The 26,080-nt window shown below is 38.3% G+C and overlaps 1 protein-coding gene across 3 annotated transcripts in view; it reads right to left on the bottom strand.

Annotated features, from left to right (window-relative positions):
• Positions 1–26,080, bottom strand: part of ARHGAP10 (Rho GTPase activating protein 10) — a 364,988-nt gene that overhangs the window by 141,270 nt on the left and 197,638 nt on the right. For all 3 annotated transcript variants that reach the window (XM_072621216.1, XM_072621217.1, XM_072621218.1), the window contains 2 exons: positions 23,057–23,099; positions 20,991–21,056 (listed from right to left, as the gene is read on the bottom strand). In XM_072621216.1, the coding sequence (XP_072477317.1) occupies positions 20,991–21,056; positions 23,057–23,099 (109 nt within the window). The remainder of the gene's footprint in view (positions 1–20,990; positions 21,057–23,056; positions 23,100–26,080) is intronic.

The following is a 26,080-nucleotide window of genomic DNA, read 5'->3' as shown; positions in this document are numbered from 1 at the left end:
AAAAAGTTGAGGGGATGTTGGGATTTATAAACTAGTGAACTAGGAGAAGTCATTGTATGGATAACTCCCACGAGAATATCCACAGAGTAGAACAGAGAAGAATCAAAGTCACCTCCCAAGAACACCCAAACACAAATTCTTTCAAGTCCAAAAAGGAGCCATAATGCTTCTTCAAGAATATTTACACAACATTCCCACTGAGAAATGCTAACACTTTAAAGACACCTCAAATTTCGGCTTAACTGAACCACATCATGGAAGCTGCCACCATCTCTAACCAAAAAGCAAGCAACTCAAAGTACAACAGGGAAAAAAAAGAGGCAACTGGAAAAAAAATTAAAGTCAAAAATAACTTCCTATTTTTACTTTTCTAAAGATTGGCAGCTTTTAAGCAGCACATTTATTTTCTAAGAGGCTGATGTCATCTCTAACAAAAACACCAAGGCTGCCTGGCAAGGTAGGTGATGGTACATTTAACCCTTAACCTTTCCAAAATAAGAAGAATTGGTTTAGGTAATTTAGATAATTTCTCCTCCCTTGTGTTACTTCCTTACAAACATAACTATTGTCTTCTTTTCTTACGTTTTACTGAGCGTGTCCATGTCACACAAGCTCCCATTTCTCCAGGGTCACAACTGGGTTTTTTTCCCCTCTATCTCTTTCAATTACTTCACTAAAATTCACAGAACCAGGACAAAGGAAGCTAATCTATTGCTCTGCTTATGTCTCTGAAAAAAGTCAGAGTCTCTGAAATGATGTGCAAGCCAGGACAAGCTAAGAGTTTTGTTTTGTTTTAAATACAAACAGATGGTCAATGGGCAGGAGATTAAGCTTTCGGAAACTAGGTTAAGAGTGGAGAATACAACAAAATATTTGTGGCATCACATCCTGTGGTAAAAAAAAAAAAAACAACAACTAGAAACCAAATGAGCACCAAGTAACTGAATATTAATGAATAAATGGTGGTATAGGAATGCAATGGAATAACACTGTGTGTAGGAAGACATAACAAACACGAGGAATTCAGAGAAACATGAGAAGACTTCTACAAACAGATGCAGAGTGAGACCCGGAAGAACAAAATACGCAACGTCTACACTAAAGTACAGGAAGAGAACACAAGTGTAGACAAGCTAAGACTACCTGCAATTGTCCTGGTTCTAAGAGAACAAATGATGAAAATCTCTCAGGAGACAGGAGGAGGGATTAGAGGATGACACATACACCGTCCAATACAGCTGCTCTGAACTTTTTTTACTTCGCTTTTTCTAAATTACAAGAGAGTGTTGAATGAAGGACAGGAGCCTATCAGGGAAGGCCAGGGTTTTTTTTTTTTTAAGACATCCATTTTGTAAAAAGAAGAGAAAACAAAGGACCCTAATTTATTCCTATAGATACAATTTGTTGACAGTTTAAAATTTTAAAAGTCTTAAAGTGCTTTTGAGAAAATTTAGAGAAAGGGGCCCCCAACATGAGGAACTTAAAATAACTTGATCAGAATGAAAGAAGTCAAATCTCTAAGTCACGTTGCACAGTCAAACAAATTGCGCTGCTGTGAAAAAACATCTAAAATACCTGTATTATTGAAACAAGGATGTTACTTTTGCAATAATAATCACTGTGCTGGTAATTACTATCAGATAATTGATCAAGTTCAAATTCATCAGGCTGAGAGAAGCAAAGTTAATTGCTAATGCATAATGAGAGGTGCTGGGGGGAATTAATGCAGCTCAACATGGTTTTTACTTTTTAATGAAATTTAAATAAACCACTTACAACAGCAATCTGGAAATGTTATTTAAAAAGCACAGGATCAAAGAACTGGGAACTACACTGGAGGTCATGTAGTCCAACTCAGTCATTTTCCAGATAATGAAACGGAGGCACAGTCCAAAGCTCTTTCCACTGAACCACACTGCCTCCATACTATATTTGAGTGTTATAGAACTTTCAGTCTTCCTGTATTATCAAAGAACCTCGGACCAAGAAACTATAGAGGAAAGCATACTTTCTGTAGCTATGAATGTACAGATCCAGAACCTGGACAAGGAGAACTACAGGCCCATAGATATATGCCACAGAAGTCCTGACAACATCCTCCAACACCAACCCATTTCTCCCAGCTTCTCCAGACCTGCACAGCACTACCAAAATAAGCATGCTAAGATACTGCGACAATATGTAATCTTCCTGAACATGAACTGACAATCATTCTTTATCACCTATTGAATAAAAATCTAAAATCCTGGAGCCACTGATCAATCAGCATTTATTAAGCACCTATTACTTGCAAAACACTGGAGATACAAAAAAAATTTTTTCAAATGAAAAGATCTCTGCTCTCAAGGAGTTTGTACTCAATCAGGGGAAACTGCATGTGCATATGTTACACAAAATAAAAATGTAAATTTTGGAGAGGAAGAAACACTAGCAGCTTGGGAGGAAGGGGGTGTGAAAAGTTGAAGTTCAGGAAAGTTTTCATATAGAAGCTAGCATTTGATCAGAGTTTTACAGGGAAGGGAGAAGGGAAAGGATTTAACATTTATGTGGGCCTACTATGTGCCAGGCACTGTACTAAGTATTTTACAAATACCTCCAATTCAATTCAATTAAGTGTCAACTATGTGTAAGTACTGTGCAAAAAGAGGCAAAAGACAGTCCCTTCCCTCAAGGAGCTTATAATCTAATGGAGAAGGAAATGTAAACAATATATACAAAGCAAGCTAAATGATTAACAAGAGGGAAGGCAAGGCAATTAAGTGAGGTTGGGTAAGGGAGATAGAGTTTTAGTGGAGACTTAAAGGAAGTCAAGGCAGTCAAATGATCCTCACAAGAACCTTTTGAGATAAGCATTGTTATTATCCCGATTTTACAGATAAGGAAATTAAGATGGATAGAGGTTATAAGTTTGCCCAGGGTCATTTGCTGTTTTGCTGCGTGGTTTTGTCTAACTTTTCCTGACCTCATTTGGGGTTTTCTGGGCAGATACTGGAGTGGTTTGCCATTTCCTCCTCCAGCTCATTTTACGGTGGAGAAAACTGAGGCAAACAGACTTAAGGGGATTGCCCAGGGTCACTTGCCCAGCTACAGAAAGTATGCTTTCCTCTACAGTTTCTTGGTTTGAGGTTCTTTGATAACACAGGAAGATTGAAAGTTCTACAACACTCAAATATAGTATGGAGGCAGTAGGGTGAGCTAGTTAAGTATGTGAGGCCAGATTGGAACTTCAGGTCTTCCTGACTTCAAGTTCAGTGCTCTATCCACTGAGCCACCTAGCTGCCTGTAACGAAGGAAAACAAGGGATTCTAAGAAACAGAGGTAAAGAGGGAGGCCTAGGTGACAAACTGTGTAAAGGTACTCAGGCCGAAGATGGAGCATCCTGTTCAATAAACAAGAAATTCAGTTTGGTTAGATGGGCAGCACGCAGGAAAGGGAGAAATATATAAAGAAAATTGTGGGCAAGTAGGGAAGGGTTTTAAAAGTCAAAGAGCATAGCTTATATCTGATCCCAGAGGCAACAGAGAACCTCTGGAGTTTATGGAGTAGGAGAGTGACATGGGCAGGTGTAAACTTTAAAAAAATTCATTCTGACAGATGTGTTCAGGATAGCTCCAAGCAAAGCACAGACTTGAGACAAAGGGACCAATTTAGAAGGTGATGGCCATCACCACGTGAGAGGTGATAAATACCTGAATGAGAGTTGTGGGCAGGTGAGAAAAGAGAGGGGTTCATGAGGGTAAAAATGGCAAGAGTTGGCAATAAATTGGATATGTAGGGTGAGAAGAATGAGAGAAGGGAAATAAGCCAAGGTTGAAAACCTGGTGACTAGACAGTTAGGAAACATTAAAGAGGATGTAAACAGAATGAATTCAGTGTGGATATAATGGTTTGGATATACCTATGGGACATCCAATTTGAAATATTTAATAGGCAGTTGGAGATATGTGACTGGAGCTCAGGAGAGAGGCTAGGCTTGGATTCATAGACTTGAGAGTCCTCTTCATAGAAATAATTAAACCCTTGGGAGCTGATTTAGTCACCAAGTGAAAGAATGTAGAGAGATTAGAAGGCTCAAAACTGAGCCCTGGGACACACTCAAAGTCAGGGGTCATCATATGAATGATGAATCAACAAACACTGAAAAGAGTGGTCGGTAAGTAGGAGGAGAATTAAGAAAAATCAGTGTCACAAAAACCCAGAAAGCAAAAAGGAAAGGTCAACAGTTTCAAACACTGCAGAGAAGTTGAGAAGGAGGAGAGCTGAAAACGAGCCATCAGATTTGGTAATTAGAGATCACTGGTAATTATGGAGAGAGCAATTGATCATTTAGGACCCCTGTCAGCCATAGGTTCCATCTTACCCAGCTAACACTCTTCTCTAACACAAGCCCTCTACCCAGTCAGATCTTCCATACTCCCTCTTCCCCACCCCTGCCCCAGATATAAAAAAACACTCCAGTCTAACCTCTCTTCTTGCTGTATATCCTCCCAAGAATGTCCACCAACCTAAGTGGACTTCATTCAAGTCCTTTTTTGTTTTTGTTGTAAATTGTTTCACTTGCATCTGACTCTTCATGATTCCATTTGGGGTTTTCTTGGCAGAGATACTGGAGTGATTTGACATTTCCTTCTCCAGCTCATTTTTACAGATGAGGAAACTGAGGCAAAGAAGGTAAAGTGACTTGTCCAGGGTCAGATTTGAACTCAAAGGTGAACTTCTGACTTCAGGCCAGAGCTCTATTCACTGAGCCACCTAACTGCCCATTCATTCAAATCCTACCCTTAACCACTGCCCTACCCCACCAAAAAAAGCCTTCCCTGAGTCCCTGATTTTCTTCTCTGAATTCCTATGGAACTTATCATCTACAATATACCACATAACAACAACTGATACATGCACAATGCTTGCAAGTTTGCAAAGCAGTTTGCATACATTATCTCCCTTGACACTTGCCATAGTCCTTTGGGGACAGATATTACAACTATTAATCCCAATTTTAAACATAAGTTAACAGAAGCTTGGAGAGTGACTTGCCCATGCACAGTTAGTAAATGTCACAGATTGAATATAAACCCGGATTTTTCCTGACATCAAGTCCTATATTTTTATCCACTATCTCAAACTGTCAATATCATTCTCAATTGCACCCTGCTGTTTCTAATTCTCATTGCGTCCTTCCTATGACAGTAAAAGCTACATTAAGCACAAAGATTCTGGTCTTCAACATTTTGGATTTTTTTTTTTGGCCTACCACAGAGTGCTAAGCACACATTGCTAAAATTAATTTCAAACCAAATCAAAATAACAAGGATTTAGTAGTTTAGAACTATAAGAACAAGGTCTGAAGAAATTGGATTGGGTTTCAGGAAGGAGATTCTAGACAAGTTAGAACTGAAAAAGTCTTCCATAGAACTCTACTTCAATAATTACTAAAAACACTAGAAATAAGCAAAACGGCAAAAATACTTAAAGGGCAATGGACTGAAACCGACTAGACAAACTGACATGACTTGCTACATGATGCAAGGTAGGATGACCAGAAAGACTTTGCTGCTCTTTGAAAAAGAGATAAGTTGTTAAGTGCGATAGGCTTGGGTGTGGGAAGAGGCTGGAAAGGAGAATTGGTGGGAGAGGTGAGAAAGTCAAGAGCCCTTCATCTCACGAACTCCTTAGCTCCTACCCTACTTGCCTATACCCTCAATCTTTGAAACTGCTGTGGTCTGCATTGCCTGCCTCCAAACAGGTCCCAAACAGAGAGAGAAGTGGCCCAAATCCAAACAGACTGATATCACAATGCACTATGATGAGTACTGGACTTGGCAGTCAAAGGACCTGAACTCCTGAGCTCCAAAAATGTTGCTAGAGCAGAAGCCTCTTCTCTGCCTCAGTTGTAAAAATAAATTAATTTCAATGGGGAGATTAGGGGGAGGGGCAGCCTCCCCCTAATTTGGGGAAATGCCCAAACCCAAAGGAAAATACCAGGCAGAGAATATTTAGAAAATATGAGTAGGACTGCTTAGCCAGGAGGGAAGTTGACTAAAGAGGGATGAGGAGTCACTGAGAAACGACACCATCAGAATGATACGTGTACAATTAAGGAATAAAGGGGAAGAAATGTCTGAAAAGTTAATAAGGAAATGAAGTTGGCCTAAAGGTCATAATTTTTTTTGGTTTTGACACCAATAAAGTTATGGTAAAGGATTTTTGCAGCACTGTACTAGAAATAAAGCATTACATTCTATGATTTCGTAAAACTGAAACTTACACCAGTTTTACTTTAGGTCAGCACTTTGCCTTTCCTTCCAAATCCATGTCAACATTTTAAGAGCATTAATATTCATACTAATTAAAGAAATATTCATGTTCTTGAGAAAAATCTGACATTTAAAATAAGTACTTAAATGTATGCATATGCATATATCCATTGTATATTTGGACTATAGATATAACACTGGTGTGTGTACACACATGTATATATATATGTATGTGTGTATATGTATATGTACACACATATACAGATATACATATATAGTTTTACACGTTTCATAGGCATTGCAAAGACAACCCCTCCCCTACGGCCTATGCAATGTACAAACACACAAATATGCATGCATATATAAATATTAATCAGCATTCAAAGTATCTGTTTGTAATTATAAAATTAACTGATTTAATTGCTGGAAAGATTTTTGAAAGTAAGATAAAACGGAAAAGGATGATAAGTAATCACTGTAGGAAAAGAGTTGAGGAACAGCTATAAAAGAGAAGCCAAGAATACTATATCATATAAAAGTGATAACTCAATGAATAGAAAAGAAATTTTAATTATTCTGATCAGGTCACAGGCTGAACTAATATAATGATAGTGAAGATTAATTAAAAATAAATATAACAAAAACTGCAGTATATTTTTGGTTTTGAATGTATATGTTACAGATTTCACAGATGATTTGGCATCACTAGGATATAGAAAAATAAATATTAATACAGGTACATAGAGCACACATGCCCTTCCATTTTCATTAACACTTTACAGCTTTTCAAATTTTAGGTTAAAAAAAAAAGTACAATGAGATTAAATCAGCAGTAATGGTAAGGCACTGAAACCAAAAATGATTAACTTTTGACAGATCAAAAGAGCTATCACTCATCCTTATGAACACCCTATTTTATTTGAACCATCTCTGTAGTTAGGAAAGAGAATCAGTTCTTTTTATTTAGCACTGATAGCATACTAAGCACTATTTTTAAAAAAAGAGGAAAGAGGAAGAAGAGAAGGAAGGAAGGAAGGAAGGAAGGAAGGAAGGAAGGAAGGAAGGAAGGAAGGAAGGAAGGAAGGAAGGAAGGAAGGAAGATTACTAAAAATATAAGCATTATTAAATAGTAGGAGCTTGTAAATAGTTCTAAGTAGGTGGAGTGATCAAAGCTCTTACCAAGGATGCCAAAATTTGGACAATTTGTAATCACACTTCCAGTTCTTCAGGAAAAGGAAAATCAATTGAGCTTAATACCTACTTAGCAAAAATTAGTTAAAATATGAATCTACCAATGCCTCTAGGTGGTGACTTCCTCTGTTACCTCGGACTCTGGAGACAAGAAACCTTAGTGAACTTCTTACAGGGCCGGCTTTGCCCCTGGCATCTACTCAAAGAGTAGTTACTTTCAAAAATAACCATGAAGTGTTCCAGGGTCTCTACTATCCCCCACCCCGAGACCGAAAAAAAGAATTAGGGACATAATTTAAGTTTGGTTTTTTTTTTTTATCTCAGGCATAAAAATTACTAGTCACTGCCCTCAAAACAGTTTCAATCTTAAATTAAGCAAAACCTGTTTTGAATCTTTGTGTTCAATCCATGCATTATCTGTGCAACCTTAGGAAATTTGCATAATTTCTTTTGGCCTCAGTTTCCTCATCTGTAAAGTTATGTGGTCAATCTACTTACCTATCCCACAGGTTCTAGATCTAAATACAGAGTGCATCATCTTATTGCCATCCCAAGTGATCTCCATCTGTTTAATATCTTAGCTTCCTCATTTCTTTCTTCAAAGGATGCAACAGAACTATAAGCTTCTTTTAAGCTATAAGATTCTAAACACATTAATATAGTTGTGGTTGGTGATTACACAGATGAGAGACTTCTAACTTGTTTAAGCCACGAGGCAACTGGATAGTGTCCCTGGAGGGAAACATCAACAGAATTTGGCACATGGAAGATGTGTTAGAAGGAGTCAAGATATTCCCAAGGTTTAGAGTGAGATGGCTTAGGCAGGGGTGGGGAACCTACAGCCCCAAGGCCACAGGTTCCCCACCCCTGGCTGAGTGGATAAACTGATGAGGCTAGAGTCAGAAAGAACTGATTTCAAATCCTGCCTCATGACTATGAGCAAGTCATTTAGACTGTATGCCTCAGTTTCCTCAACTGTAAAATGGGGATAATGAAAGCATCTATTTCTCATGATGATCAATTAAGATGTTTGTAGAGTGCTTAGCACAGTTTCTGAATTGTAGTAGTTCTTAATAAATTCTTTCTTCCTTCCATGTAGCCTTTGGCAATCTAGGGAAGCCTATGGATCTTTCATCAAATAATGATTATAAATAGCTAAAGGAAATGCTCAGTTTCAATAGAGTTTAGTGAAATAAGCAAACAAATAAATAAATGGCATAAAAAAATGAATGAGTGAGTGAATGAATGAATGAATGAATAAGTAAATAAAGTAAAAATCTTTTTTTTTTCCATTTGACTTGAGAAACAACCTGAAATCTCCACAGATCTAGCTGGGGTCTATGGACTTCTGGTTAAGCATCCTCACTTTAGAGGGTCAAAGGGAAGGACTAAGTCCTTTAACTACAGAAATATGATCCTATAATCTTCACGTCAGACTGCTTTGTCCAGCTATAGAAATCAAAACAGGAATGAGGAAGGAACAGAGACTAGATGCTTCGTAAGCCAAGAGTCTTGAGGCTGACTTCTCATGGTTTAGGGAATGTGAGGTTGAATGAGTAAGGCAGATGTCTGAGGAAGGGCGCCATCAAGAAATGCTTCCATCCAATATATGGGAGCAGAGAAAGAAGGGATCACCCGTCAAATCAGATCAATGGTGGGAAAGAGGAGGATTTCTATGACTGAGGTCAATCTTTTCCATTTGTGTTTGTAAAGCAGTCAACAAAACTTGACAAATACACTTTACCAGGAAACAAAGCTAAGAGAAGCCAACATGAGCCTGTCCCAACCTCAGGGTAAACCCAAACTGCTGCCCTTCTTAGGATTTCTTTCCATTAGTTCTATTAAGACCATACCAGTTACAAATGAGGAACTCTAGAACCATGTCTCACTGCTGCCATCTGTCTCCATGTCTGCCTAAAGCCAGCAGCATCAGTCAAGTACTGAAAAACAATTTTGTATGGTACACTTCACCTTGAGTTATAAAAGCACAGGTTATACACACCGAGATTACATATACCATTTACTACTTTTCTTTGGTCTCCCCCTTTTGTTAATTGCCTTTTGATTATTTCAATGCTCAAGAACACTTCAATTGGAAGCTGAGAAAGGGAATGCTGAGTTTCAAATAAACCACTTAATGCTACTGTTTGTTTAGTATCTCAGGCTGGGGAAATGATCAAGGTAATGGGTGAGAAATGTTGACTGGATTTTGGCTTTGAAAATACACTGCTGCACTGATGCCCTGTGAGCTGGCCCAGATATTTTAGAAATTGCTTTGAAATGAACAAGAAAAGTTGCTTAATTGTCTATTCTCTTTGACCTAGTGATTTCACTCCTAGGTATATACCTCAAGGAAGCTGGGGGCAGAAAGGTCCTACACAGGCTAAAATATTCTCTATGGTAGCAAAAACAATGGTGGTGAGAGTGGATGTTTATTAATTAAGGAATGACTGAACGAAGGGTGGTATCAAATACAATGAAATATTGGATAGGAATCAGCTCTAAAGTTAGACAAATTTCTAAATATGAAGAATTGAGAGAAACATGATCAACTGTGTATGAACTAACATAGTGAAGAAATAAGAACCAGGAGAACCACAAAACAAAATGAATATAATAGAATTAAAACCACATCAAAGTCCATCAGATCACAGATTATATATAATGTTTATTCTGTATCCCAGAAAACCGATAGTAAAATGCATTTCCTTCATTAGGGAGGTCATGAAGGACAGATGAAGATAATTACTGATGTTCTTACAGGATCATCAATTCAAGGGTGAAAGGTAACTTAGAGGCCACTGAGTAGGATGAATAATTGAGGATAGTTAAGGAAATTCTCCTCGGTCAAGTTGAAAATCCAGCACTCTTTTCCACTACAGAGTTAGGTCGAGTTGTTTTGCTTAGTTGAGTTCTTGTTTTGCAGACACTAACAAGAGAGGATTCCATTTGGGATGGCAGGAGGAGAAAGATGTATTGATAAAGTAACAGCAAAGTATGAAAAGGCTTCAGTAAAACTTTTAAGCAACAGGTAAATGAGAGACTTGGGTTATTTCCTTACACAATTCCAGCACCACCAGTAACATAAACGATTGTGAAAGAAGAATTTAGCTATACCCAGGTTAGTAACCAATATTGGCAATTTAAAAATAACACTGATTTTTCTGTCACGGCTCACCTCAATGGACAGGTTTACCTCCTTTGGCCTCTCAATACCAGAGTTTGAAAGCACCTTTTTCTGGTTACACACCCAGTTTCTAAATCCTGGAATTCAGTGGCATGTGAAATCGGCACTTTTTTTCCTTTCTAAATACAGAACTAGAGCTTTCTGAAATCATACAGTTGTCATCCTCCTCCCACTTCAATCACACCAAGTAACAAGATAGTTTCATGTAATGACTACATGCAGCCCTATTATCTTTCTCTCTCCTTATACACCTTCTAAAGAACTCAAGAGGTAGAAAAAAATGGGAAGCAGTAGGAGACAGAAAAGGGACTTAGGATGGAGCCTAGAAAATCCACACCCAAATAAAACCAGCCCCCACACATCAGAGTTGACTGTAATCACAAACCACAATCTCAGGGATTGTCAGAGAATTACAACAATAGAGAAGGTTTCTTTGCTGTCAATTTGCCGCAGGAACCTGTATGAAAGTTAAAGGCTTTTCAGACTTTTTTTTTTTTTTAAAGAAAGCAAAACTACCAGAGAAAATGAATATTCACTTCATGACTTGCCAGGATTGGTTATCTGTTTTACATTTGCATTTTTGCAGACACTATAAGACTCTTCTCAGTTTCCACCCACATAAGACTGTCCTCTATTTCCACCCACACTCACCTCACACCTAGTCTGATGATTTTTTAAAAAGACTTATAGAGGGAAAATGGACTCCAGAGACAGTGAATCTCAGGAGACAGCTGTCCTTTATTTTCCTGATTTCGCATGTAATTTGCCCTTGGGCAACTTAAGATTAATGTGTAATCATAGTAAAATATGTTACAAGTTCAGTTTAAATGTCTTTTAAAAAAATGATAAATATTGAGACTAAGAGATAATTCTCCATCAGCATTCACCTTGAGCTTCTACCCAGGACAGAAGTATTTGAGAGGGAGACAAGTCTGTAAGCAAATTCCAAAATATTTTTAAAAATTACTGAAGGCTCTCCTTTTGAAAAAAGAAGGAAGCCTAGCTCTGGAGACTTAGGGTACGCAAAGATCATCCTAACTTCTACTGTTATGGGACTTTCTAGTCTTATCTCATCAATTCATTTGAATTTAATTTAAATTCTGCATTTGATAGTTGACAGCTTGCCCAGACAAACATTTTAATTCCATACCCTAGAAATGAAAGTGGATATTCAAATTCTTTACATATGGAAGATTTTCTAAAAGAGATAAACTTCATAAACAAGAGGCATAACAAATTTAATTTCTGTGAAGATGTGCATTTGTTTGTTTGTTTTAACAGCCATAAAGAGACGTATTTTTGCATACTTTCCAATGAATGCACATCAAATTGACCAGGTGCCTGCACTTCCAGGCGACTACAATTTCCTGGTCTTGGAGGTAGGGCAGGAGGGGTATGCCTAGAAATATCGAGAATGCCCTCCAAATCCTGAAACTTCCCCAGAGACATTACGTTTTATCATTATCATGGAAAGATCACAAAATAAAGATCGAAAGAGCTCAAACCCAGTCCCAGATACACTTTTTATAAAGCCTGGTGATTGCTGGGTCTGGAAGTAGAGAGACAGTTACTGACTTCACTATTTGATGGGTTTCACTTCTGGTGTAACTGAAAGACCTTGTGAAGGTTTGAATTTTAGCCCTGCCACTAATAAGTTGGGTGCCACGTGACCCCAAGTAATAAAGTCATACTCTCTGGAGCCTCTGCATCCTAATCTGTATAATGGGGATAATAATACTCACGTTCCCATCTCACTCAAATGCTATGAATATTAAATAATTGAATACTGAATAACTGAACAATTCAATATCAATTACTGAATAATTAACCATGAATTATTCAATATGGATAATGAATTTACTCAAGTGCTATATGAATATAATATCAAAAGTATAGCTATTATCATATATAGTATATACATATCAATTGCATTGATTTATATTTTATATATTTATATATAAAATTTGTATATTTCATAACATTTACATATTTATATATTTCATAACAAAAATTATACATCACAAGGGAAGATATTTACAAGCCAATTTCTTGATGGGGGGGTGGTTTGGACTGGAACTGGATCTGGAAATCATTTCTATATTATAATTGGGTGTGCTACATATTATTACACAACAATCTGAATAATTACTCAAAAAACAAGTCTTTATTGAACAAGATTTCAACACTACTTGCTAAGGAAGATAGAATCAATGACAAGATTGGATCCCTGGCTCCCTAGCGGGCAGTTTAAAACTTAGGAGTAAAATTAAGGGGCAGCTAGGTGGCAAAGTAATACACCGCTGGTCTTGGAGTCAGGGAGACTGATCTTTGTGAGTTCAAATCCAGCCTCAGATACTTACTGTGTGACCCCAGGCAAATCACTTAACCTTGCTTGCCTCCGTTTCTCATTTGTAAAATGAGCAGGATAAGGACATGGCAAACCACCCTAGTATCTCTGCCAAGAAAACCGCAAATGAGATCCAAAACAGTTTGATACAATTAAATACCATCACCACCACCAAAAAGTAAAAATAAGGCAGGCCTATGAAAAGTGGGAAACCTAAATTACTAAGGTATCTGTTGTGTATTTAAAATTGAGGACTAATGCTGTCACGGTGTCCTTGGTCTCCACTTGAATCTCAGACTCAACCTTAGTTTTATGGTTGTCAAAATTCAGAGAGTATCTTTTGCTCACAGTTTGACTGACCACAGCAAGAAAGGCAGTAGCTTCAGTTTTTGAGAAGACAAATTTCCCTCAAGGGCATGCCCACATGACCACCATTCACCCTGCAAAAGAATTCAAAAATCTTTACTGAAAGCTGTATTTTGGGGGGGAGGTGGGGAGGTTGTTGCTGGAGAATTTCTGCATCTTCTGTTCCATGATTATTTTTGTTTCTGTTAGAATATAAATGCCTTGAGGTTAAGGAATGCTTCACATTTTATTTTTTTATCTCAAGGGCTTAGCACATAGGAGGTGCTAAATATGTTTGTTGATAGATTGATTGCCAAGCAAAGACTACTACGGATGACCTGAATATGGCTTAAGTAGGAGGGTTTTCTGGTTAGCAGGAGAAACTGTTGGTCAAAATCTGTTTCTGAGCAAACTGCAGCTATGTTAATAACTGTGTCTCACAGACTCTAACTAAATCCAGGGCTTGTTTGTGTCTCACACACTCTAGCTAAATACGTAGCTTGTTTGTCTTTCACAATATGAATAATTAAACAATTCCAAAAAGGCTAACTTCAATATCAAAGGAGCAATTTGGACAATAAATGCTTCCCTAGAGGAGAAGGGTGTGAGCTGGGTCTTGCAACATGGGTAGGACTTGAAAAGGGGAAGACAAGGCTGGAGGAAGCACATGGAATGGGATGATAGGATGACCCACAGAGCCAGAAGGTACCTTGAAGGTCATGAGGTCTGACTCCTTTTATTCTACAATAGGGAATTCACCGGAGACATTAAATGATTTGCCCAAAGTTACACAGGCAATTAAATAAATGGTAGAGCCAGTAGCTGAATGTGGGCCCTATAATTCCAACTCTTACACCCTGGGAGGCATGCCTGTAAAGAAAGGAGGACATCAGGAGACTTCTGAAAGGTCATGGAAGGAAAGCTGAGAGGTACGAACAGGCTCAGAGCGGGATGAGCCTTGAATGCTAAGGCTTTTTAACTTGATCTAGCAAGCAATGCAGATTCTGAGCAGGAAGGGAGGAGCTTAAGAAATATTTGACAGAATACTGTCGTTCTTTCTTACACAATCACTCTTTTTAAAAATAGTTAAAGTAGTAGTAGAGTAATATGAATTGGAAGAAGAGATTGGATGCAGAAAGACCAATCCGAAGGCCACTGCAATAGCTCATATGTACATGGGTACATACATGTGTGTCTATATGTGTATACATGTGTATATATGTGTGTACACATATATAGGATAGATATTTAATACTGCATGTATTGTATAATCTATTTCTCGATACCACCTCATAACATAAAATGTATAAACATGATACAAAATATCTATTATATAAATATACATTTATTACATGAATGTATAAGTTTGCATTTATTATATAAATATATATTATATATGTTTCTATGTAGCACCTTATAGCCTAGGCTATATAAAATATGTGTATTTATGGAATATATTATATACTTATGTCCCTTAATATGTTATTATATAATGTATATCTCTATAATATATTATTTTATAATATATATATTATATATATTTAAAATATTATATATCTTCATATGTATCACCTTATGCCTGGGTTACTGAGGTAGCCAAGTGGTCTTTCTGTATACACACACGCACACACACACACACGCACACACACACACACACACACACACACACACACACACTCTCCTTCAATGACTCCCTGTTGCCTCTAGAACAAAATATAAACCCTTGTGTTTGCCATAGAAAGCCATGTATGATCTGACTACAGAAGGCCTTTGCAGGTTTATTAAACATTACTTCCCTTTATATATTTCAGAGTCCAGCCAAAGTGGCCTACTTAATATTCTTTATACATGACATTCCATTTCCCACCTCCAAACTGGTGCCAAGGTATTCCATTTGCCTGAAATATACTTTCTCCTCACCTTAGAATCTGTAGCTTTAATTAAGTATGAGTCACATTTCTTCCCAGACTTGCCTCTCAGTGTGTAGGATACGGAATTACAGGACTCAGGTTCAACTACTAGCTCCACCATTTAAGTGCCTGTGAAACTCTGTGCAAACTGTTTAATGTCTCTGGGTCTTTAATTTCCTACTGTGGAATGAAAGGAATCAGCCCCCATGACCTCGTTTCTTCCTTCATTTCTTTAGGGATATCTCTGTTCATCTCTCTAATTGCTACATGTTCTCTCTCTCCACAACACACACATGCACATGCACACACACACACACATTTCCATGTTGCATCTCCTGAAGACAATGTACGCTACTGGAGGGAGGCAGTAGCTTACATTTCTGATTTCTGGTTTCATCTTTGTATTCCTATCTCTCAGCACAATGCTTTCCACATATCAAATACTTGGTCAGTGTTTACTGGATCCTACTGGACACGGCAAATGAAGCAATAGAAAGGAGTCTAATGTGATTTTCCAAAAGAAATGGGAAGATGGGGAGATGGGAGATAAGTTCAGTTTGAGATATGCTCAATTTCATATTAAAGCAAACCAATCATGCAAAAATGGAAGTTAGAAATAGAGGACAAAAACTTAGGAAAAATCTGAAGCTTAGAGACAGAGAACTGGGCATCAATTATCTATGTCAGGTCACTGGAATGGCCAAGATACCTGAGAGGGATAAACAAGGAGCAGAGAACTGAACCTTGGGAGAAGCTCATGTGTAGAGAGTGAGAAGGAAAAAAGGAACACAAAGAAGATAGGACTGGTCAGAAAAACAGAAGGAAAAACAGAAACGTATTTTCATATAAGCTAAAGGAAGAAGGAGTTTCAAAGAAGGAAGGGACAATTAATAGTTTTGTATGCTGAAAGATCAAGGAGAGAGAAGACCAAGGAAAAACTAACATGTGTCAATTAACATGTGAAAGAGAATGTTCAGCAAACTGAATGGGGGAGGAGGCAGAGTATAGCAAGTTAAATGTGATGAGAAAATGAAAACCTCATTCAAAAATCTTGACCAAAAGAAGAAAACAGAAACTGAATACTGTCTGGAGAGTGCTACAGGGACATAATTTTTTTTCAAAGACAGAGGACCTTGTATCATCTTTAAAAAACAAAGAAACAGGTGATGGAGAAGAGAATGAAACTGAAAAAAGACAAAGAATTTTTTGATTTTCTGATATAAGTGGGAGAGGGTAAGACCAAAACACAAATTTATGGGCTATGGAAAGGAGAAGGAAAAAAAAATTCCTCTGAAAGAAGGAAGAAAAAAGAGAAGATAGATTTGAAGATCTATATTTAGGGAAATAGAGGAAGGACAACAGGGAAGGGAAACTCATGCCTGATGAGATATAGAGGAAGGAAAGTGGTAAAGGCAAGCATGAGGGTGATTCACAGTCTTAACTCAACAGGGCAGATGCAGCTAAAGGTTACCAGGACAAGGGATCTCGGCTAGCAGTACGAATAACAATGAAGCATCTAAGCAGTTGAGGCTGGGGATAGTGTCCAAGAAAGATGGAACAATCAAGAACTAGGAGAAGGCAGACACCACGGACACCACACGCTCCTCCCAGAGTCTGAAGGAACAACATACACAAGGCTTAGAAGGAGGAAGGCTGCAGAGGATTGGGTGTCTTTAAGATAAAGTAAAATCTAATTATGTAAAAGAGGAAAATAAAACACAAAAGGAAAAACCACTTAGGACAAAGCAGACTGTGAGTACTAAGAGGTACATTTAAAGAAAGGAGTTGATGAAAGACAAGGGAGTGAATAAGTATGGTAGAAGTGGAAGAGAGTTAGAATAACCAGAGTGGCTTGAAATTTGCCTCATGAACTCTAACATGAAACAAAAATATCTTAATACTTGTACACATTTTAAATTCAACAGGCTCAAACTCATTTATCTTTCCCCCAAAACCCTATCCCTCTTTCAAACTTTCGAGTTACTGTCAAGAGCACCACCATCCTCGCAGTCAGCCCACTTGCAACCTAGGTGTCATCCTCAACTCAATCTGCTGCTAAGTCCTGTTGATTCCATCTTGAAAAACTCCTCTGTAAATATATTCCATAGTCTCCTTCAGCACTGCCTCAACTCTGGTGCTGACCCTCATGACTTTACATCTTAACTATTACAATAGTCTGCCTGTTGGTCTCCCTCCAGTCCAGTACAACCTCCACAAAGCTGTCAACGTGTAGGTTTGACCTCTTCAGCCCCCAACCCAGCTCAATAAACTCCAGTGGCTCCCTATTGACTCCAGGATCCAATCTTTTAAAGCCCTGCATAACATGGCTCTTTCCAGTCTTCTTACACCTTATTCACCTGCACGTGATCTACAATACAGAGACAATGGTCTTATTGTCCTTCAAACAAGACACTCCATCTTCGGATTCCAGGCATTTTCACTGGAATTTGTTCCCACCTCACCTCTGCCTTCTTTCAAGCTTCCACTATAAGCCTACCTTCTGCAAGGAGCCTTCCATAACATTAGTACCTTCCCACTGAGATTATCTCCAATTTATTGATATTTATACATAGTTGTTTGCATGTTGTTCCCTTCATAAAACTGTGAGCTTCTTGATGGCAGAAGTTAGTTTGCCTTTCTTTGTATTCCCAGTTCTTAGAACAATGACCAGTATAATATAATGCTTGATAAATACTGGTTCCTTGTTGACATGAATGTCCTTGGTTTCTTGGACCTTCAAACCATGGTTCACCCACATCTAACCACACTTTTTGTGACTCCCACATTTTTTTCCTCTTCCCATTACTCTTCATAGGTAGCCCCTTTCCTCCACATTTCTCCCTTTTCTCTCCCCTCCTCCCCTACCACAAGCTCTGTGGGTCTAGACCCACAGCAATGTCAAAGCAAGGGTGAAATGAGGGTTACAAAACACAAGCTAGCTTGTCCTATTTGTATCCCCAGTACAGAGCGTGACATATAGAAAGTACTTAATAAGTTGTTCATTCATTCATAGGTACAAAATTAATAAATTGCAATGTTAAAATCTAAACTCAGATCCTTTGTCTCCAGATCCAATGTTCTTTCCACTACTCCAAACATTTAGTAGATAAACAGAGACCTATAGAGATCAAGTGACTTGTCCAATACTATCTGAAAATAAAAGGGATGACCTCCTTCCTCCCTCCTGCCAAACCCTACTCTTCTTTTCTGTTCAATCAAGGCTTACCTAACAGCTTTCTCCAGCTGGCCCCAGCTATCCTCCAATCTGACAACAATCCAATTCACTGTTCTTAACACAGTTTTGTAACATACATTTTAATACTGAACTCCTTCTTTTGATGCAAATGAAAAATTTGTCTATAACTTCTATTAGAGAGATGTCTGTGGCATCGAGTTTAAGGGACTTGCCTAGTCATATACAACAAATGTGAATCAAAGGCAGGACTTAAATCCAGGTGTCCCTGACTACAAAGGCTATCATCCCCCAATCCATCAGACTATATTTCATTGCACTGATAGAAGAAGCTAAATAGTAAGAATTTAATAAATTAAGCGTTGTCTCCTATGCAACCATGGGCAAATCACCTAACTTCTCTGGGCATTTAGAGACTTCATCTGTAAAGTAAGCTTAGACTAGAGAGCCTCTGAGGACCCCTGCACCTCAGTAAATCTATGGCTCTATGATGCCATATTATTATAAAAAAGTACTAGGAAAGGGAATAATCAGGGTAATTAGAATTAGAATTATTTCAATACACAGGGCTAGCATGCACAGAACAGCATACAGGTGACACTCAATAAACGACTCTGGTGATGAAAGAAAAAGGGCGCACTAGGACTGAGGCCGAGAATGAAATTTACAGAAGCATAACACACGATGGAGAATGGCCATGACACTGCTGAACAGGGTGGGGGGAATGGGGACACCAGAAAGACATTTCAAAGTTGTAGGACAAGTGAATGACTGGCTGTCCTTTAAGGTCTTTCACATTTTAAAAGGGATTACTACCTAGTCATGAACTCTTCTCTCCCATCTTCTTACTACATCCGTACTCACAATAATTTTGAGGATTCAGTAAGATAATGCTTGTAAAATACCTAGCACAGTGCCTGGCACATAGTAGGGGTTTAATTCCTTCCCTTGTTACCCATTGTTCCCTCTCTTTCTATCAAAAGCAACAGCTTATTGTAACAAGAAAAAAAAACTTTGGAATCAGAAGGATGGAGAAGGAAAACATATTTGTTTTTTAAAAAAATAAACATCTCATAAGAGATTTGTAAAAATGTATTTTTCTCTAAAAAAAAAAATCCCCAAATGGTACACAAACTTACTTATGTCTAGTCATTGCAAGACATACTGTCCTCTGATAAAATGTACACACCCATAAGGAGGCGCAAGAGAAGGAGGTACTTTATCTCTATATACATAAACTTTTAACTAGAAAGTATAAAAGTCCCCTTTGGAGAAGGATGTCCTTTTCATTTTTAACTGAAAAACAAACACATACAAAGGAGAAGATGAAAATCTGTCCATTTACTAGCTGTGAACCACAACAACAGAAATGAAGACTGCATTGTGATTAGCATCTGAAAACTGGTTTAAAACTTTACAGAAATCTGATAAGACCAGGGAAAGGAAAGGAAAGTTGTATTGTCCTATCCTATGCAGCCAGAAATGAATGAAAATTCTTCAGCCTGTATCGCTCCTTAAAGAGTCAGAAAGAAAAGGCTTTCTGAAATTTGGGGTTTTCTTGTGAATGGGCATGTACCCAAATCACAAAGCAACTTGTATGTCCATTATCAGCATTCTAATTTCACAGGTGGCAGTCTTGGCTTTATGACAAAGGCTTGGTTTCACAGAAAATCTGACTGTCTGCCTGTCCCCTGTGATGTTTTCTAAGTCCAGAGGAACAGGGATGTACAATACGGGAGTAAGTCAAACATTCTGCTTATCCCTACCCTGCAAAGTCTCTGGACAAATAGGACTTCAACCTCTAATGAAGCAGGCCTTTCCAAAACAGTCAATTTCACAATGGCCAAATGTTTGGATTCCCTCAGTTTGCTTACATGGTGGACAAAGTACAAGGACCTTCTTATAGCGTAGAGAATCCAGGCGTTCCCATGGATGGTGGGAGAGAGTGTTTTTTTTTTTTTTTTAAGAGTACAGGGAGGAGTATAAAAGCAGATTACATACTGGTAGCTAAAAACTATGGTGACCCAAAATAATCTTTCAACACTACTTATTTGGTTTCCCTTCATATTGCTCACCATGCCCCAGTCCCATTCTGCCTCTCTAGTCTCTACACATGTGCACACAACAGGTCCTAAACCTGAGAATGGTTCTTCCATCATCACCACCTTTTAAAATCCTTTTCTTTCATCAAGGTCAAATGCCAAGTCTTCACTCTCATCCCAAGATCAGTCCATCTTCTTTTCTGATCTGACATTTCTTTGATGACATCTTCACTTGGATGCTTTGCAGCCCCTCATTTGTTATATATTGCCTGATGACCCCCCACCATATGTATTTCCACTGTTCACTGAATCAGATTCAGTGGTCTTGGGAGAGTATAGTCCCCCATGACTCTCAGCCTTGCAGTCAAGGACACTTGCCTATTTATTCCATCTACTCTGACGCATTTAAATCAATATTCCCTGTCCTTTACAAAAACAGAGTGCATTCTCAATGCATATCAGATCTTTTAAATACGCATATCCTTTAATGAATAAAAGAATCAGGCACACAGTCATGTTACCTCGGGTTTCAACTGCACGGATGCATTTTCTGAGAATTGTGAATCCAATCTTATCCAGTTGTGCACCTAAAAGGAAAATGTTAAGCACATCATGAATTATACACATTTTCCTCCCTACAAAGCTGGAAAAATAACATCTGGGCTCATTTTGACGGAACCATTTCTTTTTTAAAGGCCACATGTTGAGCTACAACAGTGATCTACGCTGATGATCTTAGTATATTCACTGAAGCACACATTCAGAATAACAGTATATTTACTGTTAACAACAACTTAAAATGCTAAAGAAGGTTGTTAACTGAGCATCCATCTTCTTCCACACTGAAAAACAAATAGATAAAAAACTCTTCAAGAAAAACTTATCCCCGAATGGCTGAGTATATTTTGTACAAAATTCCAACAAGAGCTCTGGAGAAAATTAGGAGAAGAAAATGAGCATGTTAAATGTTCCTAAAAAAAAAAGCCATGCCCTCAATGTGGTTCAGGGGCAAATATCATTCATCTTTTTTCTCAATTTTGCAAATCATAAAGTTGGCTCAGAAAAGCAAGTTGTCTGAATTTTTTTAAATAAAAGCTCATGTTATGGAAGTCATGTTTCATATCACTTTTCTAAATTTTTTAAATCATTTTAATACTAAATCTAAAAATCATTTGATAGGCAGGTTACAATAATCTAAATATGACAAGTATATCTAGATATATGGATAATCTAGAATATGCCAATAATCTCCTTTCCTTCAACATAAGCATTTGTCTTTACAAAGGAGAGTACATTTTGTGTCCCAACTGAGATCAGTCCTAAAGATTCTGAGCAAATCAGCACAGGTGGGTATGGGCAGCCACTCCCCATCTATTAAATAGATAATAAGACAGTAATACAATAAGGCATCAGCATTTCATCTCAGTACTTAAAAATCAAAGCCTGGCACATGGGTCGGGATCCATGTGGGGTTTTCATTGTAGGTTTCTCCACCATGCAGACCTGGCTGGGGATTTAATGAGGGGGTCAGCAGGGATAATTAGCCCACCCATTGTCTACTATCATTTCAGAGTGCCAAAACATATAAATTGGTCATGAACCATTACTATCCCATTCACATGAGAAGGCTCTGTTCTTCAAAATGACAATTAGAAATGTTCATGTCACAGAGATTCTTAAGTTCATAACTGGAAAACACTGCGTTTTATTCATCTTTGTATGTGGCCCCATCCCCTCAAACCAATCCCTAGAAGATACAGAATACAGAGCTGTTGAATGAATAAGTGATATAACGATCAGAGAACCCACTATAATAAACCTGTGAACTGAAGCAATTTGATGCATCTCAATCCCGTTCAGGGTGGAAGGCTCATCTGAACATGGAACTTTTTATGTTGATTATGCAGCAGAACATGGAAACTCTCCAAGTTCAAAATTCAGTCATTCACACTTTAAACACCTTCCAATCTTACAACAATCATATTTAAAATGAAATCTGCAAACAATTCCCAGTTGCTAAATCAAGAGTACACAATCAATCAATATCACTGTTCACATTTCTCTCTCTCAGCTGAGCACACTGTTTGTATGGAGACGTCCCATTCTAGATGACATGGTTTAGTATAATATTCATTTTTAGTTTGGTGGTTTGTTGTTATTTTAATTGAAAGACACATTCCCTCTTCCTCAAGATATCTGAATATCCACTCTGTGCCTAGACTCTGTGTGGGGAGTGGAAAAAGATACCAAAAAAGTCTTACTCATGGACCTTGGTCATCTGGGAGCTGATAATTCTCTTTGAGAAGATAACATTTAAAACAGATACACTTCTGACTGTGAAGGAATAATGCAAAACAGAATATAATGAAATGTCAAAATGGTTGGTCCAGACAGTGAGTACTATTTCAGAGGCAAAGGAGGTCCAAGTGGGAAATAGTAGCCAATAAGAACCTGAGTCAAGCCCTAGCAACTTGGGTAGAAACCAGGTAAGTAAAGAGGAAAGGAGAAGAGCATGAGCCACATTTTAGAGGCAATAATGAGCCCTGTGTATTCAGACAATGAAGAGCAAACAAGATTTAGCACTTACCTCCTTCCCGTCTTAAGTTGGCTCGGTTCAAACTGGGAAGCAGCTAAACATATATTTAAAAAAAAAAGAAAAAGAAACAGGAAAAATACTTCAGTCATGGGTCCATATTGAGCAAACACAATAAAGACATAGCTCCTTTTTTTATCAGTAAGGATGGCTACAGATGAAGCAGCAGAAGGTCAACAGAGCCAAAACCATGCACAAAAAGGCAAATTGCTTTAGTCAATGCTTTAGACAGCATACAGCTCTATGTAAGGCAGCTTTATAACCCTCACTTTGATCTCCACATAAAGCAAGCAGCAACAAGACCTGAGAGAAAGGTGGGTAGTGTGGGATTTGATAATGAATCTTACAGACCAAGTCAAAGGTTTTGCAAATCTGAAATATTCATGCAAAGAGCCTTTAACTCCCACCTCTTACTTTCATTGACTTTCTTCAGGTCTCAGCTTCTGTCTGCAAGGGGCCTAGTGTCTTCCCCTCTGAGATCACTTTCCCAGTTCCCTGCACTGCTAGTGCCTTCCCCTCTAAGATAACATGCATATGTCTAGTATGTAAATAGTCATTTTCAAGTATTTTCTTTCAGTTTATATGCATTGTATTCTTTCACTCATCATGTATTACTAATGTATTTTTTTTTTTGCATAATGGGAAGATCTGTCCCCTCCATTAATAGACCCATGTGACCTTCTTGAGTCACATGGAAGACTGAGATACATGAGTCTGTGGTAGGAGGAGCTTGCCGAATGGGTGGAACAGAGCTGAGAAGAAGTTGGATACAGCAGCTAGAGCTGAGGGAGAGAGAGGAAGCAAGCAGTGAGCTGTGAGTGTTCGTTTGTAGGAAGGCTTGGGGATAGTGGTGCCTCCTGCATTGTTAATGTGTATCAATTTCTTTGTTGCTATGATGGATTTGGCTTTCTGGTGTTTGGATTTGGCTTATTGGTGTTTGAAGAAATGTATTGGTTCTGTCTTCCATGTGCAGAGTCTATTATATTTTGTGATTCAGAATTATACTGGCATATTCATAGCCACCATAGGCACTGTGAATATTGTGTTGGCACTACACACACACACCACTGGCATTAAAAAATCAAAAACAAAACCCTCGTAACAAATGCATAGTCAAAACAAATTCTCTTTTTGGATACATCCAAAAAGGTGTGTTTCATTTGGTAAAATTAATTCTCACATCTCTGTTTGGAGATAGGCAGTGATCTTCATCATTGGTTGTGTCTATTTATTTACAAGTTGTTGTGTGTTTCTTTCCCCAATGTAAGCTCCTTAAGGGCAGGGATTTTTTTTTTTTTGGTCTTTTTTTTCTATCTCCAGCACTTAACACAGGTTCTAGAACATAATAAATACTTGCTGACTGATTGACCATGGCTCAAACAGCTGGATGGCATCTCTTGCAAAGGTCAACCTATCACTAAGCATTTATTTCGTACCTACTAAGTGCAAAGTGGAGCAGCAAGGTGGTGCCACAGTGCATACAGCACTGGATTTGGAATCAGGAAGACTCATCCTCATGAATTCAAATCTGTTCTCAGATACCTTCTAGCTGTGGACCCTGGGCAAGTCACTTCACCCTGTCTGCCTCAGTTTTCTCATCTGTTAAATGAGCTGGAGGAGGAAATGGCAAGAAAACCTCAAAACAGTCCCAAAGAGTCAGATACAACTGAAACAACTCAACAACAATAAAGTACAAAGCACCTTCAACATGTGTTGGCTGTATGACCCTGAGCAAATTTCTTAACCTTACCATGCTAAGGACAGCAAATGACTGACTGATAAATTGCAGAGAAGGGGCTAATCTATATTAGTAGAGGGAGTTTTTTCATGTAAGGAACTTCCAATACCAATGAAAATCCAAGGTCCAGTCCCCATCCTTATCTCACTGTAAGTAGAATGGACGGCCTCAGGAGATAGTAGATTCCTTCCCCTTGGAGCAAAAAGTAGCTAAAATATAACTTCTCAAGTCTTTTGTAGAAGGGATCTTTTCCCCAAATAAGCGCTTGACTAGAAGGCCTGGGGTCCTTCTCACCTCTGATTTTCTAGAATTAGAAGACGCAAGAACAGAGTAGACAGGGCATCAGAACCGGAGTCTGAAAGTTGTTTATTCAAATCTCATCTCAGGCTCAGTAACACCAGCTGTGTTACTTCACTTAGGTTGCTCCCAGCTCTAAACCTTTTAAGCCTATGATTCTGATCCCATAAGTGCATCCAATTTTCCTTTCCCTCCTTCACACTGTCCTTCAGCATTTTCTCTGCTCCAGGTCCAGTTATTCTTCCTACCCTGAACAGCGAAGGCAGAAACATCTCCTGACAACAGAACTGGGCTATCATCAAGTAGTCTGGCAGAAGTGTGATCAAGAAAATTCTCACTGGAGTCCTAGAACAGAGCTCTTTTTCTGGCTACACCAAGAATGGAATGGTATCTCTCACCCAAGGACAACATAATTTATATAATTCCATCTGAAATAGGAGAATTCTGACTCTAGGAAGCAACTTAAAGATCTTTGGCCACTGGCTCATTATTCTACAGGCACACTACCTTTACAAACATGCCCTGCCTATGCTTCCTCACACAAATAGCTAGCAGGACTTTTAATATTTGGAGGTCTTGCTGATGTTCGCTTATCTCTGGGCTTTACTATTTACTCTGAAAGAAAAGTCAGGCTAGGTATCTCAAGGTCACAGTGCCACTGGTGACAAATTGATTTCCCAGGGATGCAGCAGGTAAGCTTCTCTATGTAAAATGACTTTTAAATAGACCTCTTTATTCACTGGGGAGAGATGCCCATAGTCTTAGCTTTACCTTGACAATAGAGGATTAGTGGCTTGCTTTGGAATCTCAGTTACATGTGGTGTTGTCAAAGAAAAGATCAGTCCCTCTCGACCTCACTAAAAACCTCAAGGGCATATTAAGAACAAACAGACAGTGGAGAGAGGACTCATTTACCAATGCTAACACTGAAGTTCTCAAGTACACATATCAATGAATGAATCTAGTCATAGGACTATGAGCAG

This window comes from Notamacropus eugenii, chromosome 6 (genome assembly GCF_028372415.1).
Source record: "Notamacropus eugenii isolate mMacEug1 chromosome 6, mMacEug1.pri_v2, whole genome shotgun sequence".
Lineage (NCBI taxonomy): Eukaryota > Metazoa > Chordata > Mammalia > Diprotodontia > Macropodidae > Notamacropus > Notamacropus eugenii.
Note: the sequence above shows the minus strand (reverse complement) of the source record. Positions and strands in the feature narration are given on the sequence as shown.